Source organism: Lycorma delicatula, chromosome 5 (genome assembly GCF_047948215.1).
Source record: "Lycorma delicatula isolate Av1 chromosome 5, ASM4794821v1, whole genome shotgun sequence".
Classification (NCBI taxonomy): Eukaryota; Metazoa; Arthropoda; class Insecta; order Hemiptera; family Fulgoridae; genus Lycorma; species Lycorma delicatula.
In genome coordinates, this window is record NC_134459.1 from 107,713,083 (window position 1) to 107,730,608 (window position 17,526).

Consider the following 17,526-nt stretch of genomic DNA (forward strand, 5'->3'; position numbering starts at 1 on the left):
CTTCACATACATTGGGATAGACGTTCCAAAGTAGTAAATAATAGAAATATTGTTAAACAGTTTATTTTTTATTTTAATAAAAATCATTATTTCAAAATTATTAGACTATAAAAATATATTTTGTATATAGAAAGTAAAAAAAAAGATTGAAGTAAATATTCGTATAAGTTAAGAACTTAGCTTAAAAATATTTGTGTATTACTTTCATTTCGTTATTAGAATCATTATAGAAGTATTAATGAATGACTCATTAAATAAATGTAATACGAAACAAAAAATAAAAGGATATAAAAGCGTTAAAAATAATTATAATAAGGGAGTGGCTTTGTTTAACTTTTATTCGATCGTGTGAGTGGGGGGGAGGGGGTTAAAGGATAAAAAAGAGAAGATGGTTGGTGTATTTAATGGGAATTTGCATGTGAATGTCAAGCAAGGCTTGCTGTACTACCTTGTTAATTAATTAAGCGGAAACACATATCTTACACGACATGACTGGCTTAGAGGGAGAAGAGACTGAAGAGGAGGAGGAGGATAAAAGACAATGTAAGGTTCAACTCGGAGGACCTGTATCTTGAAACCAAACTATATATTAGATAATCTTCTCCATGAATCGGGAGACTGTTTTCTCACTGCACTCATTCTAATGATTTTTTTTCTTAATATTTATTCTTATTGCTTTTAAAATAATTCTATAGATTTTTGTTTTTTATATGCTTAGATCAGTATTGATAATAAAAGTATGTAATTCAGGTTACATTAAATATTTATTTTAACACCGTCTCGTAAAATAATTTAAGCTCGAAATTTTATCAACTGAATTCCTGTCAATTTGTTTTTCTATTTTAATTTTTTTTTTACAGTTTTATCTTTATCAAAAAGGCAATGGAAAAATAACTGCAGTTTTTAACATATGGGTTGAAATGGGGAGTATTGTATTACTGTACAAAAAACATTAGAGAACAAAATAACATAAGATTTTCGATATAGATTGTCGTTATACCTACATTGAAGTTTTAGAAATAGTCGAGTATCAATTTAAAATTAAAAGGAAGTATTTTCAACTAAACTATAACATATATGATGTAAAATTAACAAAAAGTTCCAGCTACGAATAAATTTCGCTTTGTTTTTTTGTTTAACACCGTTTACAAACTACGATATCTACGGAAATAAATTTCATATTATTAAACGGACTTCTAAGTAGTTTATTTTGATAATTATTGCTTATATTGTAATGATTTTTTTTTTCTTTGGTAAATCTATTTAATATATATTTAAATAAAATATTATCAAACATTCTGAAATATATATAAAAAATGATCGAAAAATCATGTCAAAAAAGTGTGGACGTAGAGATTCATGTCTTTTCGATCACATATTTTTGAAATGCTTATTTCAAGTATATCTATATTTGATACACTTTTTGATAAGTTTAAAGAATAATTTTGATTTTTCGGTTTGGAAGAAATAATACTCTTGTTTATTATTTTCTTTTTCAAATCTATATTTATCCACAGTAAATAGAAAATGTCTGATGTATATTTTATATCGCAAAAATTAACAAAGTATTCTGGAGTTAACAAGAACACATTTAATATTTAATACGTATATTTGAATTTCATAAAATGATAAATATCTTCATATCAACTTCTCTCCACAACCTTGGGGTTGATGGATTGTTTGATCATTTTCCAATGTTAATCTCTTCCAAATCAACTGTCTGATGAATGGTTGGCTCTTTTTGGACAGATATCAGTAAATAGAAAATGTCTGATGTATATTTTATAAATGTATATCGCAAAAATTAACAAAGTATTCTGTAGTTAACAAGAACACAAAAAAATAATAATTATAAAAAATCTTGCTCTGTTCTACCGCAAGAAGACCGACTTTCGTTAATTTACTTTGGTTTCAATATATATATATATATATATATATATATATATTTTTTTTTTTTTTTTGGTTTAATTATAACAATAGATACCGCAGATAAAGAAACGTCAACGTTGTAACTGAAGCATCATAACAAACCACACTTCTAACTTGCTCCGCTAAAATTTTTTCCATCTTAAATTGAGCGTAACTCAACAACGACTCGAGAATCTTCATCAAATTTTCACATCCACAGCTTCAGATACACTACTACAATTGTATAAATTTCATAAAATTTATAGTTTTGAAGATTCTCGAGCCACAAAATTGTATACGTGGATTATATCAGGAAACCTCAGTTTAAGTGAGCGGTATTTTCTTATTCTCCATACCTCAAATCGCAAAGAAAATTATTTTCACCATGTGACCGAAATTAATACCGTACTTTTCTTTGAAAAATATGTATAAAATTCATCATCCAGCTCGTAAGTTAACACTCTGTTATATTCGGTTAAGAAATTACTGGTATAATCTCCCTGATGACGAGAAAAGTAAACTATTCTCGTTGATTAGAAAAAATTATACGATTCGCTTGAAATAGATGTCCAAATAATTAAAAATACTTTAATTTCTTTTTGACATGGGAAGTTGGTAAATCAAATTCTCTGCATACTTTTATTTATTTATATTGAATTTAGTTTTTTAGTATTTTCTGGTTTTATTTATAACTTTTGTGATTGTTAATTTCCAGAGTAAATAATTTTTTTTTTGCGGTAGGAAATATAACTTTTTCTATCCTTTGATTGAATTTATATAAAAAGTAAGAAAAAAAGTTTAAAAAATGATGAAAAATAATTATTACAAATATATACTTTTAAAAAAGATCCAATATAATAATTAATGACACTGTAAACGAAACTGCAAGAGAACAGTTGGGAGTAAAATAAATGTATAGTATACAGTAATCTGTAAACTTCAGGGAAAAATAAAAAAGGGTAAATATAAAGACAAAAATAAAACCTGAAAAAGATTCCAAACCGTTCAAAGGTAAAAGATATGTATAAGACGTGAAGAATTCCAATAACGTAAAGTTTTAATATTTAATACGTATATTTGAATTTCATAAAATGATAAATATCTTCATATCAACTTCTCTCCACAACCTTGGGGTTGATGGATTGTTTGATCATTTTCCAATGGTAATCTCTTCCAAATCAACTGTCTGATGAATGGTTGGCTCTTTTTGGACGGATTTATAAGTGGTGTTTTTTGTCTACCTTTTCCTACCTTCTACACTGCTATTCCTTTAAGCAATGAAGAACTCAAGGTGAATGACAACATTAAATAAATCGCTTTGTATTTTGTTGATCGTTTCTATAAAAGCAGTTTTATTCTATTCTGATTAGGATTTCATCATTTTTTATCTTATTCCAAGAAACTTTTTAGTATTTGGTGTCATCATATTGCGAAGGCATTTACACTCGACTTTTCCATCTTCAACAGTATCCGAGTTGAGCTGCAAACAAACAAAATCTGTTTGTTATATTTTTTCCCTGAGAGAAATGGGTGTTTATAGAGCTTTCTTTTTAATAATGGTTTCTTTGGCCCAACAATGTTTTATCTTTCTTACACTTCATTAGACGAATGAGACTTCCCAAGTACCTAAATTGCCTTTTTTTTCCTCCGGGACCACCGTTAAATATTGCTTCAGAGGATGAGATGAATGACAATTTTTCTAGCGTGTGAAAATGCTATGCCTGACCGGGATTCGAACCCGGGACCTCCGGATAAAAGGCCAAGACGTTACCACTCGCGCCACGGAGGCCGGCAAGTTGCTTGTTTTGGATCAACCTTTTTCGATCCAGTCAAATATATTGATCGGTATTTTGATCTTCCTTTTATTTGAACTGCATTTTCTTTGTTTACAGTCATGTTTTATCTTTCTCTCATAAAATTATTCATTTTCTTTAAATAAATCGCCTAATCCATCTGCAGTCATATCTCTTTTTCGGTTTTTCCTGGAAACCCTTGTTTACTAAACTAATACTTCTAAATTTATTTCTATTTAAGATTATTTCTTTCGCGATACGTAATTTCCTCATATCTTTTAAACCTTCGTTAAACCAGGTGTTATTAGTTTTTTGATTATAGAAAAAAATTTTTTTAGTCAGTTTTTTCTTCCATTCTGAAAAGATGTCCAAAAAAAATCAGTTTTCTCTTCTTTATAATATCTGAAAGGCTGTCATTAAATTTATAAAGCGAAAACGTGGAGAAAGAATGAAAAATATTGGGTAGAAAGGAAGTTAAAAAGAAAAAATGGTTAAGATATTTATTGTCGTTTATTTAAGGTGGCCAATTCAAGAAGAAAGAAATCGCCGAATCTTTCCACAAGAACAATGTCATCCGCAAAATGGATTATTTTGTAAAGCAGATGAACTGCCAAATTTATGTTTTTTTTTTCAATTAAAAGAAATATTGGAAATAAAATATATATACCTTAAAGGGTATTTCAGTAATAAAATATTTAATGCAAACAAAGACAGTTTTAACCAAAGTGCGATATTTATTCGGATGGAACGAGCTACGATTAAGATAAATTTATAAATCTAGTTCTAATCAATGTTAGAATTTAATTTGTATCTACTATTTCATAATAACGTGGTACTACCATAGGTTTTCGATTAACCGTAGCTAGGTTCTCAAATTAATGAAAATATGAATTCTATTTCCCCTACATTGCATCATTGAAATTTTTCATTTTTCATAATATTTTATTACAGTTTACATAGATTTATTAAATAAATTACCATATAGGATTTAAACATATTTTATTTTACGGTAAAATAAAGAGATAATAAACTAATTTAAAACAAAAAATACTAATTAATACAAAAAAGTAACTTAATGCGAAGGCATTAAGTTACTTTTTACTAGGCGAAGGCCTAGTTTATGTTTATCTCTTTCTTTTAAATTTTGATTTTGTCTTAAGCTTAAATCATAGTTTAATGCTTTAATATTATCCGTATTAAGATTTTAATGTGACATAAATTACAACCGTTGTAAAAATTACATTGCTATTATAATGGTAATTTTCATGCTTTTATAGTCTTGCCAATTCTTAAAGCAGTAGAATAATATTAGCAACATCACATTACTAATTTAATGTATTCTAATGCTTATCTAGAAATACAACAAAAGTAATTATTATTGTTGTTTTTATTACATTATTATTATTATTGCATTAATAGTAATCAAAATGATTTGTTTACATATTTTCTTTTAAAGTGTTATAACATAAATGTTTGAATATCGCGCCTCGGATATAGGGGGACCACCTGTGTGGTTAGGGCTTGCCTCTTCGGTATACGGGTTCCACGCCATTTGCATGCAAATGACCGTTAAACCGTCTCCAAGTTGCGTTATACTCTGATAACATTATTACATATACTTTTGCCTCCTGTTCATAAATGCGGATCAAACATAACTTTTTCTTGTGAGTATCGCTTTTAAAACCGATTCACCTGTTTTTAAGATCTCTTCTTCATGTTTTCAAGTTGCACATAATTTAATTCTCGCTCTTTCTTCATTACTGCTTCTTTCTTACTTATTTTATCTTAATCTTCTCTTTCTGTATTTATCTACGTACTTTTTTTATATCGTCCTACGTATGTGTTCGATTTATTTATTGCTATAGTCGACTTTTTCTTTTAATTAATATTCATTCTGTCTACACAGAGTTATCGTTAACTGATACAACGGATTAAGTTGAGAACTTTGCGAACATGTTTTAGAATTTAAGTAAACTATAAATACGAAGTGTATATGTATATATATTTATATATTTGTACTAACTCTCAAAAAGAGAGAGAGAGAGAGAGAGAGAGAGAGAGAGAGAGAAAGATTATATGTGTGTGTAAAAAAAAGGAGAAGATTAGAGATCACATATAAGTACATTTTACAAGTTTACAATTTACTTGTGCTGTAATATAAATACATTTAACGCATCTTTTTTTTTTATTTCTTCATATAAGTATTTGCTGACAACTAAATAACCTTTATATATTACAAATATATGTGTAGTTGCAAATGTACAATATAAATCGTGATTTCAAGTTTGTATTTTAAAAACATGTTTGAATAATTTGTTATTCGGTATCTGTTTTTCTCTATGTAATTACATTTAATTATATATTCATTTTTAGGTAGATTTCATAAAAAAGCTACCTATTATAATGGGTATCATGATTCGACTTCTGGAAAATTTCGATATATTTTTGCACTTCACATCTCCCAGACCCCAAAAAACTGTCAGTTCAAAAGTTTATCTATTTATATATATATGTGCATATACATATTTCACTTTCTTGTGGACACGATAACTGCCGTAATTTTGTGCCACTCACTCTCAAATTGATACATAAAATATAACGACCCAAAATCTTGGTCGATTTTGTTAATGGGAAAAATCAAACCATGGGAGTTGAAATGGGGGTGCTTTTTCGAAAAAAAACAAAATATCGCTATAACTTTCTTATTAAGTAAAATATAGAATTCGTTTAAAGTTCCTACTATTTTTGGATAAGGGCCTAAAACTGTGGGTAAAGTTTTTTGATATCACCAACCATTGGCCCAGGGGGTGGAAAAAATGGGGTTTTGAAGACAAAAAATCATACCTCCCTTAATAGGCACAGTATCGAATCGGTTTATAGTGGTCGTTAGTCCTCTAAATATTACCTGAAACCTTTGTCTGAAACAATATTTGATATGATCAACCCTTACGGCAAGGGATGATCAAAATATTGCTGGAATTGTAAGAAGTTGGGGTTTGTTATATACTAAAAATGTGAAATTATTTTCACATGTAACCATTGTCGTATTTAGTAAATTTGAAGTTTTTCGTAACTTTAAGGTGGAAATAATTTCTATCTCCTACGTAACACTGGTTAAATCTATCTTCGCCTTCCGGGGTACAGAAAGAAATTTTTTTTTAAATTCGGATAGGATAAGATCATTTTTAATTTTTTATAGGTTATTTTTTTATATTTTTATTAATGCACTTCTATTTAAAAAAACCCAACTGCAAAAAAATTAATGCGCTATAAAGGTGTATAAGTACTTGTAATTTTACATCTCTACTTTTCCGGCTGTTATTATATAAAACAGGCGTATACTTTTTGACTAATGAATTGTTTATTTCATATAAATTTCCCGGTTGGTTTTAGTATAATTTAACTATTTAATGTTATCTGTTTATTCTTGCTTTAATATGCATACATTTTATGCTCTTATTTGTTTAATTATTTCTTATATTCATCGATTTTATTTTTATTTTTTGTTTTGTTTTAGGAGGCACGAGGATCCGGGTTTTTCGAACTGCAAATTCTTGAAATCGCTAACTATAGAGGTGAAACTGCTGGGGGTGGCTGTTGTGGAGGAATGCCTCAAAATCCTGTTCACGGTAGCTGCCCGGTGCCTTGTAATACTTTATTTCGTGTTTGTCTAAAGGAATATCAAAGTAACGTAACTTCAACTGGCTCGTGTTCATTCGGTAATTCAAGCAGCCCAGTTCTTGGCGGTAATTCTTTTACTCTTACCGATCCTGCCAGCCATAGTGGCAAGTTAGTTCTACCTTTTACCTTCAGATGGACGGTAAATATATAATTTATTATTATATTATTTATTATTAATAATAAATAAGTTTATAAGGTAACATATTATTTTTTCTTTGTAATACGAGTAAATAATGATCGATCGGTAGTATTGTGTGTCGCTAACGCCTGTTTATTGCTCGTAATTTATACTGTACGCAGTGTCTATTCTATTAGAAATATAAATGTTGCACGCATTACAGAATGATTTGTTATAAGTTTGCTATTATATTTCTTGAGAATATATGCTTTTTTTAATGGAAAAACATGTTACTTTATTATTATGTAATACATCTTTATCACTAAGTTAGATTGTTATTTCTACCAAAAGAAATAAAATTTCAAATATATTTGTTTAAATTATTATTCGTTATTTCTTATGTATATATTACCTAGATGTAGTGGAAAGTTATTCATAATTTTGTTGATCAATCTTTTGCATACTTGAAAAATAAATTATCAAATATTTTTTTTTGTGTTTTCATTGGGTTACTGATGTAATTGTTAGAATTCTTGCTATTTCGAGATTCTAGGGGATTTGATTATGATATAACCGGACATTTTCCTACCAAAATATAAAACAGAAAAAAGTTTTTAATCACTTTTAATCATCCCGCAGAAAATATTCTTTAAAACTGTATGAGACTAGATATCGTAATTAGTATAATTAATTCATATAGTAAGGAGTTATATATTTCTTTGTTACTTCTTTTTTTAATGGGTGGTATATTTAAACCTTTTGTAGTAAAGTTAATATAGATAAAGATCAAGATCTTAAAACAATATTTCATGTATTTTAATTTATAATTTATATAAAATAAGAATTATTTTACTGCTTAACTTAACAACTTATAAAATTCTGAAATTTGAGTTAAATAAACGCCTCTGAAAGTTAGAACAAAGATTAATAAATCAGAAAGTATAATTAGAAACAATGTTTCATTTGTTTTTCCAAGATAATCTCAAAAACTACACTAGCAATGTTGTTTCTTATGTGTACTTTATTTTACCACCTTGACTCACCACTGTAAGGAATTTAATAAGTAATAAACATTTATTGACTTTCATTTAATGGTATCCCGAAATTAAAAAAAATGACATCTGCAGAAATTTTCAGGATAGTAGAAATATGATAACCATTAACCTTTCCTAAGTTTAAAGAACTGAATCAAAAATTATAATGTTTGGAAGTACTTCAAATTTTAATTTTTAGTTGGTATTTTTGTTTGTTATTGCTTACGTTTACTTTAAATTTGATTAAAACAACGGTACGATTTTGTAATCACACTAAAAAATCGTAATTGTAATAAAAAATTTGAATAAAATTTTAATATTAAAATTAATAAGATTATCTAATTGTGCTAAGAAATTTATAAGTGCGTTTATACGTAACATGAATTCGTTTAAAAAACGTGAATAAATTCTATAATATAGAATTAAGGATAATTAATCCTTTAGAATACATTATAGAATTATGGATTCTACATCCATCATATAGAATCTATATGATGGATATTAGTAGCATTAAGCTAAGCTATTCTGATTCACAATTAATGTTGTTAAATATTCTTTTTCTATTTAATCTAGATCTTTCCAGAAATAAGATAATTAATTTTAATAACATTTCCGGTATAAAAAGTAAAATACTTTTTCAAATCGAGTTCTTATTTTGAAAAGGTGATATGATGATGACATTAAATGTTTTTGTAAGTAGAATTTTAAAAATATTAAGTACAAAGTATCTAAAAAAAACTAATAATTAATTGTTTATAAATTATAAATTGTAATAATTATATTTATAATTATTATTATAATTATTTGCATAATTATTATTGTAATAATTATATTGTTTGTAATAATTTAATTGCTTATAAATTGCTACGTTTAATATTTATGTTGGAAGAAATTCTATTAATTGAAGAACATTAAAAAAAAAAATCAATAAAAAAGATCGTGGATCTGTTTATTGAAATTTCGTTTGAGTAAATTATTTCGTCTTTTATTTATTATAATAAACCTGATAGTTTATTAAATTGAATATAAAAGGGTTAGTCACGTGAGTAAAGTGGTTAAGGGTGTTCAAAACCGCAGCCGCTGATAGGTGTCTGATTATCGTAGGCATGGTGATACACACGCACCCATACTCATTCACACGCGCTTTTGCTTACACCTGCTAGGTGCCAGTCGTATTACATACGTTGGGGTTGAGTCAGTTACAGTTGTATACGGTAATTATTTGTACCGCATCGGTCTTGCTTGACTCAGCGTGTCCGACCCTCCCGGTTAAAATTATATATCAACCCCCTTTATATGAAATACTCATCCACCCGCCCTATAATCTTTTCTACATTTCGTATTGTATTGTCACTATATTTTATTATTGAGTTATGTGTCAAAGAGGGTTTCACAATTTGTTATATAACATCGTAACAATAGTACCTAGATTATGATTTAATTTTCTTTCAATAATAGAAAAAAGTAGCGTAATCACAGATTTTGAAGATTTTTTTATCAAATTGCAAGTTTATTATTATCATTATTTATTATTATTAGTATTGTTATTCATCGAATTGAAAATAAAAATAAAAAAGTAAATTATTAAAAACTTATGAATCATATTGTAAGTTTTTGTCATTAAAAATTATCAAATTTATAATAACCCTATAAAACCTGAAAAATGTTGAAATATTAAAAGTTTATATAATAGAACAAGTGTGTTTGTTACCTCAAAAATTATTTCAGAATTTTAAAATGAAAAAAAAACCATTACAAATATGTCGTTTCACCTAAAAAAACAAGAAATCTAATTGAAAACTTTCTATCAAAATCGGATAAAGCATTTGACTGTAAACACATAAACAGAAAAAAATGTATAAACATCGAGTTAACTGGACCCACTTCACTCGTTCAACATATTAAAAAAATAATAGAAATGTTTGATTTTGTTCCTCATACCTGACAGGAATTCGAACCCGTGACCTCCGGATGAAAGGCCGAGACACTATAACTCTGCCACGGAGATTGACTGAGGTTTTTACTTAATTATACTTAAATTCTAATTTAAAAAAATAAAATTGTTTTTTTAACAAAGAAAGTGAAAAATTTGAAACTGAACTACCGGGAAAGAAACGAAAAGTTAGTACTTATTTATTATACGTAATCTCCAGGATTTCTGTAGGTAAATCATAAAATGAATTAAAATTTACACAAGCAGAAAATAATAAGGTTTAATATGAAATTAAAATCAATTTTTTTTTTTTTTTATCAAATATAACACAAAGGTGTGACGCATACATTTATTAGGAAGGACTTCCTGGAACATTGTTCCATAAATATAGTAGTTTATAAATAAAGTAGAACAGTGTTTTGTGCAATATATATTCATTTTGAATCTTATAAATTAATTATATCATTCATTATATTCAAAATAAATCATTATTTCTTTATTTTTTCGCCGTATTGCAATTTTTCTCAAAGATAATTTTAAGGTGTAATTACATATAGTATGACTGCCTAATTTTACAACCACATGAGTCGCAATTTAGGATTTTATATTGAGTCATTCTTATTCATTTGTTAAAAAAAGTCTGTGTACAACAATCGTTATTATTATTGCACAGTGCACGAGTTCAATTTATGCATAAAAATACAGGATATTGTGTAAAAACGTGATTTAGATTGTGCATATTAGTTTGAATTATAGTTTTATGACCGTTATTTATTTACTTTTTTTATTTCAGTAGATCTGCAACAGTTTTTTAACATAAGGACAATGATTTCATTTAATTCTTTTTCCATTCTGTTCAAATTACTCTTAGATATAATGATGAAATTATTTTTGCTAATGATGACGTATATATAAAAGAATGTAAAGTTAATTTTTTACACTGTTCTCAAAAAAAAAAAAAAAAAACTTAATACGTGCACTAGTTGTTTTGATTTTTGTTATTTATCTTGTTTCAATGTAGTAATATTAAGAGTTAGTTTTATTTACGGTTGATCTGGGAAGGGGGTAAAATGAGAGGGAATTGAAGACCGTGCAGTGATTAGCCGGTGAGTGGGTGCAGCGTTATTAGGCCGACCGTGTGTTATTATTTTGATTAAAACACGGTGAGTGCCAGTGCTGCTTTGTGGTTTCCGTTCCGAGCTGCTTTCTCACGACCACCTGGAAGGTCTCTTTCTAAACATACATCTTTCCTTTTCCTCCTTTTACACATACACACACTCCTCATCATATCTATATGTATATAAACTCATCATAGGTCCACCCTCTATTCATCTCCTTTTTCATCGCACTTCACGTTCTACCTGACCGTGACTGATTGACAGATGCGACATAATAAATCTCGTTTCATTAATACAATTTAATTACAATCTATCATCAAGTAACAGATCTATCTTTTGTAATCTTTTAATACTAAAACGAATTGAATCTTTTATAACGTCCTAAAGGTCGATAATATTTGTATTAATCAACTATAACACGGATTACAAGTAAATCGGTTGATTGTGTTTCACGTTTACGTCACATACTTCTTATAATTTTGTGAGCAAGTTATAAAGTAGGTATAAATAATGAAATAGCGGCCCATAAAATAATTTAACTCTTTTTAAACATGCACTTGTTTTCCCCTGCTTAAACAGGAATAGTTTAACAGGAATCTGTTAAAAAATGTTTCCAAATATTATTCTAGCCCACCGGGTTGGTGTAATATTGAACTCGTCATCGCAAATCAGCTGATTTCGAAGTCGAAAGTTTTAAGGTTCAAATCCTACTAAAGGGCGTTTCTACATTTGAACACTAAATCCTGGATACCGGTGTTCTTTCGTGGTTGGGTTTCAATTAACCTCACACCTCAGGAATGGTCAATCTGAGACTGTACAAGTTTACACTTCATTTACATTGATACATATCATCCTCATTCATCCTCTGAAGTAGCAGTGGTTCCGGAGGTTTTTGAAATCGAAGTTTTAAAGCACAGTCCTAATAAAAGTTAATTGCTTTTATATGGAGCCAGAGAATGGATACCAGTGTACTTTGGTAGTTGGGGTTCAAGTAACCACACGTCTCAGGAATGTTCGGCCTGAGTCTGTACAAGACTACATACATTATCATCCTCGTGCATATCGTACTCATTTCATTGCGCCGGTCGGAGGGGAGGGTTGCTTATTGTTCACTAGTTGAACAGATTGAAACATACACATTATGAAAAAGGATAAACATGTGTATATATATATATATATATATATATATAATATATATTTATTTATTTAAAACATAACAAAATAAATCCTTTCTATTTTGTTAGGAAATTATACCCGTGCATGAAATGTCGTTAAAAAATATTTAATGCGTTGTGAAAAGTATATTAATTTGTATTTTTTTTGTATAAAAAACCTTTACCTGCTATTATTTCTGTTGAAACTTTTAATATTTAAAAATAATAATAATAGACATGAAAAACTTTTTATGAATATAAATAAATTTGAATCCAATGAATATAGAGAAATTATTTGGTGCATACAATTTCAAAGTTCCCGAAATCTTAAAAAAAATACATTTCACTCTTAATTTATTTGATTATTAGTGGACCCGGCAATGCTTTGCTATTACCAGAATGTTTACCACAGTTCATCTCACCAATGTCACTACTATATAAATAAATAAAAAAAGGTATAATTATTAAATAACCTAAAACTTCTTTTAAAAATTTAATGTCGTTGTACACATCGAGAAATATCGTCTATATCGATTGTTGTTTATGTCAATATTGGCTATCAGATAGTCAATACTCGTATGTGTTTAATATTATGTTATTAAATTATTAAATATTATGGGACTAACATGTAAACACTTTCGGGACAAATAGTAATAAATTGTGAAATTTTCAGCGAAATCGGATGAGTAGTTTTTGAGTTATTATGACACAAAACGAAGATTGTTTTTTATTTATGTAGATTTCCTGTTATAGATCAAAAAATTCATAATTCTTTTATTTTATAATATTAAAACTTTTGTTTCATTTAATACCTAGATAAAATCTTCCTCATGTTCTGTTTTTAATAAACTTTGAAATTTTTACGTTTGTATTTAATTTCTGTTTACTTTTTTATATCATTTTAATCAGAATGAAATTCTCTACAAGTTTTTTTAAAAATTTTTATGTATTTATCACCAATTTAACAATGCTAGTTTACGCCGAACATAAAATAACACATTTTTCCACCATAGTCTTTTGTATTTTACCCCAAATTTCGCAAAAAAAAATCTTAAAGTATATTTCTGAGATTTAAAAAAACAAATGTAGGTCAGATTTCATATAAAATCACGAAATTTCTCTTAATTTAGGTCCCAAAAATTACTGTCGCCTCATTTTACCGAAGGCGGAGGAATCAGGTAAAATTCCAACACTCGTTAACTGAGCGTCTCCAAACCATGTTTTTATGAACATTCTTTTTTATTTTCGTTATAAATATATCATGTCCTGAAGTTTATTACATTCTTTGTGAATCACTCTGTATAAGGGTCACACTCTATTATATTTAAATACACTATTTATATGTTTAAATATTTTGCTATTAGAAATATTTATTTCATTGTAACGTTATTTTCAGGATTATGATTGTATGATTAAATTAAATATAATAAAACTGTTTTACTCTAATTGTCGGTATTTTTATAAATCCTTTGCCATTTTCAGAGTGTTTTGTAGGACTCATAGACACGTTGACACGGACCCGTAGGTCTGATACATAGATGAAAATTTGTTTTATCTTAAAACTTTCCTTTTTAATGTTTTTCCTTTTTAATGGTTAGTTTGATCTGGTAAAAACGAACATTTTTTTATATTTCTGCAAACTAAAGTCTTTTAAAGTTTATTAAATAGTTAATAAGTGGATTTATGAATCGTATCATTATTTAAATATGTATGCCTGTTTATAATAATGATAGAATGATGAATTTCCTTTGAGTTAGTTATAAAAACAGGAATGGTAAGTGATATTTCAAAATTACTAAAAAAAAATTCTTGAAGTAGTTAAAGAAATGTATTGTAAAAGATATGAGAGGTCAATATTATGTCCAAGGACCGAAAAAGAATCATAACCAAGGTAGACAATTCCATAAAAACATGGAAGAACAAGTACGATTAAGATCCATACTGGTTTCATCATGCCATGAATTTTTAGCATGACATTAATGGACAGCATCCTCATGGCACAGTTTATACAACTGAGGATCCAGCTTGTAATCCCGAGCAATGAAATACTGAATTTATAATAATGCAGTTTCAGATGCGTTAGTCATTAGAGCAGCACCAATAAGATCCATTAAACATGTTATTACTCTTGCTTCTTCTCCACTTATATTCTGACATGTAATATTGACTACCCGCCTACAAGCTTTGTTTAATACTGGATAAACTTTCCAATATTCATCATCTATTTCTTTGATTAGCTGTTCCAGAGTTCTTTGGCAAGGATATGAAACTCGCGGCTTTTTTCTTTTATATCTAGAATGCTCTAGAAGACAGCGAATTGTTTCCCCAATTTCTATATTGCCTTAACAAATCTGACTGTGGTCACCAGAGCAAAAGGCAACAAACAATTCTGGTGACAATCTATAATCTTCAAGAAGAAATTTTCTGAGTTTTATCATTTGACTGACAATCGTTAGTACGCTTACGTTATCAGAAACAGATCTTCTGCAATGAAAATTACAAATGTATTCTTTACAAGATCTTGTTAATCCTTTGCTGGTGCGGTAATCCTGAGAGATGATTTTTTGATGTTTAAGTAATTGACTTTTACACTTTTCTGACATAGATCTATCCATTTTATGCTGTATAGACGCTTATTTGACGAGTACCCGGTTTAACATTCTGATAAAACCGTTGAGGTTTTAAAATTTGAGGTTCATCCTTATATTTCTTTAAACATGAAACGACTTGAGATAAATCAGTTTGACTATAATATACCATTATCATCTGTTTACAACCATTCAATAAAGCATAATCGCTAGAACTATTAGCAAAGTCGTGTAACTCAGCAAATATATGTCTGTGATATTCTGGACTTAACTCTTTTTTCTTCAGTCTTAAACATTCAAGAATCACAGAATTTACGGGATTTTTTCTGAAAATGTTCCAGGAACATTTTTCTGTAACATTTTCCAAAATATTTTCAGTGCTTTGGAATATACTTTTGACAAGCTTTGCTCAATTTTGGATCTAGGTTAAATGTTCTCTCGTTGCTGAAATAACTGGAATTTCAAATTATTAGACTACACTATTTTGGAATATTACGTCTGACTTCGGTTATTGTGTCACTTCAATTTTACAAGTAATGTTTTCGCTTTTGAACAAATACGTAAAACTTCATTACAAGGTTTTTCAAATTTTACAATAAAATGATAATCTCTTAATGTTAAAAGCTGAAATGCTCAACAGATGCACGACATTTATACTGAGCTCTAACATCAGGTATCTAATTTTACTCAAGTAAAACCTCAACAAAAGAACTTATACTTTATTTTAATTTAAGGACTACACCGGCTGAAATGGGCGATATATTTCTTAATAAGTGACTCAAAAGTCAGTTTGTTAGCGTTTTATATATAAATTTAGCGAAATATACTCTTGAATTTATGGCATAGAAAGATTTAAAACTCTTAGAAAGTTATTAAAGTTGGATTTTAACAGTATAATGTATTTTTTATTGCTTTATAAAAATAAAACATAAAAACTGAAAAGGATTGGTTTAATTTGTTGTCATAGTTTTATCTACGTTAAATCTATCCCACAACATATTTATTGTTCCAGTTTAATTATAATGCCCTTTAAAATATTACAAAAATCTCTATATTAAAATTTTTAACGCTCTCAAAAGACAAATTTTATAACTATTTTTACTATTATTATTGTTTTTTTATTCATTTCACTTTTCTTTAATTGAATCTGTGAAAGAACAAACAATTAAGAGAGGTCAATAAATTTTTCAACACATAATTATAGCTTGTACGTATTTTTAGTTAAATAAATTATTAAGAAAAAAAAAAGACCTCCTACGTATATTTAAAAATATATAAAGCGTATTTTTGCTTTATTGTTTTTTCTTATTTAATTACTTTGTTTACCTGAAGGTTAGAAGAGTATATATGTAATTAATTGTTAATGAAAAAACCTCTCCTTTTTGAATTTTGTTTTGACAAACGTAAATTGTATTTATTGGGGATAAATTATATTACTGTAACTTTTTAAGTCCGTTGTATCATTCATTGTGTACATTAACAACAAGATTAATTACGTTGCAATTAATTTATTCATTGATTTTACTTTCATGTTTTGAATTGGAAATTACGAAAAGGTTTATTCTAATAATAATAATAATAAAAAAATTGTGTGTTTTTAATAAAATAATTTTTCGTCTGCCTATGTGTACTGTTAATTTATATATTTTGAATGGAGCCGTCTGTTTTTACAATTTATTTCTTTGGTTTTTTAATCTTTACTAAGTTATCGTTTGAACTCACTACTTAATTTTTTTTAAATATTACATCAACTTGTTGATAGTAATGAAAAACTATTTGCTTCAATTGATCGATTAACTATTTATCTTAAAGCCTTTAAACTGAAAGAAGCTGGGAAAAAGTCAAATATGTATTAGTGATATGAAAATATAATGTAATGATGCATTTATTTTTCTTTAATTCATCAATTCTATCAGAAATACGATTTCTTGAATATAATTAAATAACTTCCATCTTATTTGTCAAGCAGTACAATGGATGTAAAACTTCTAAATTGTTAAAAATAGGGCAGAATGGTGTTAGAGAACTTCGAGGTCAGCCCCAAATGTATGGGTTAAAGTCAGTTCAAAGGCTGTGTTTTTTATCTTTTATTATTTGAATGTATCTGTAACAGCTTAGCTGTGCTATTTAAAATGGTTGGTGGAGTAGATAAACGTAAATTTATATTATATTATTCACAGCAAATATCGTTGTTATTTT

General features: G+C 27.8%; 1 protein-coding gene across 1 annotated transcript in view; it reads left to right on the plus strand.

The window, feature by feature from the left end:
- Ser (protein serrate) overlaps positions 1 to 17,526 on the plus strand; it is a 404,147-nt gene that overhangs the window by 39,307 nt on the left and 347,314 nt on the right. The window contains exon 2 of the mRNA XM_075366833.1: positions 7,219 to 7,521. Within this exon, the coding sequence (XP_075222948.1) occupies positions 7,219 to 7,521 (303 nt within the window). The remainder of the gene's footprint in view (positions 1 to 7,218; positions 7,522 to 17,526) is intronic.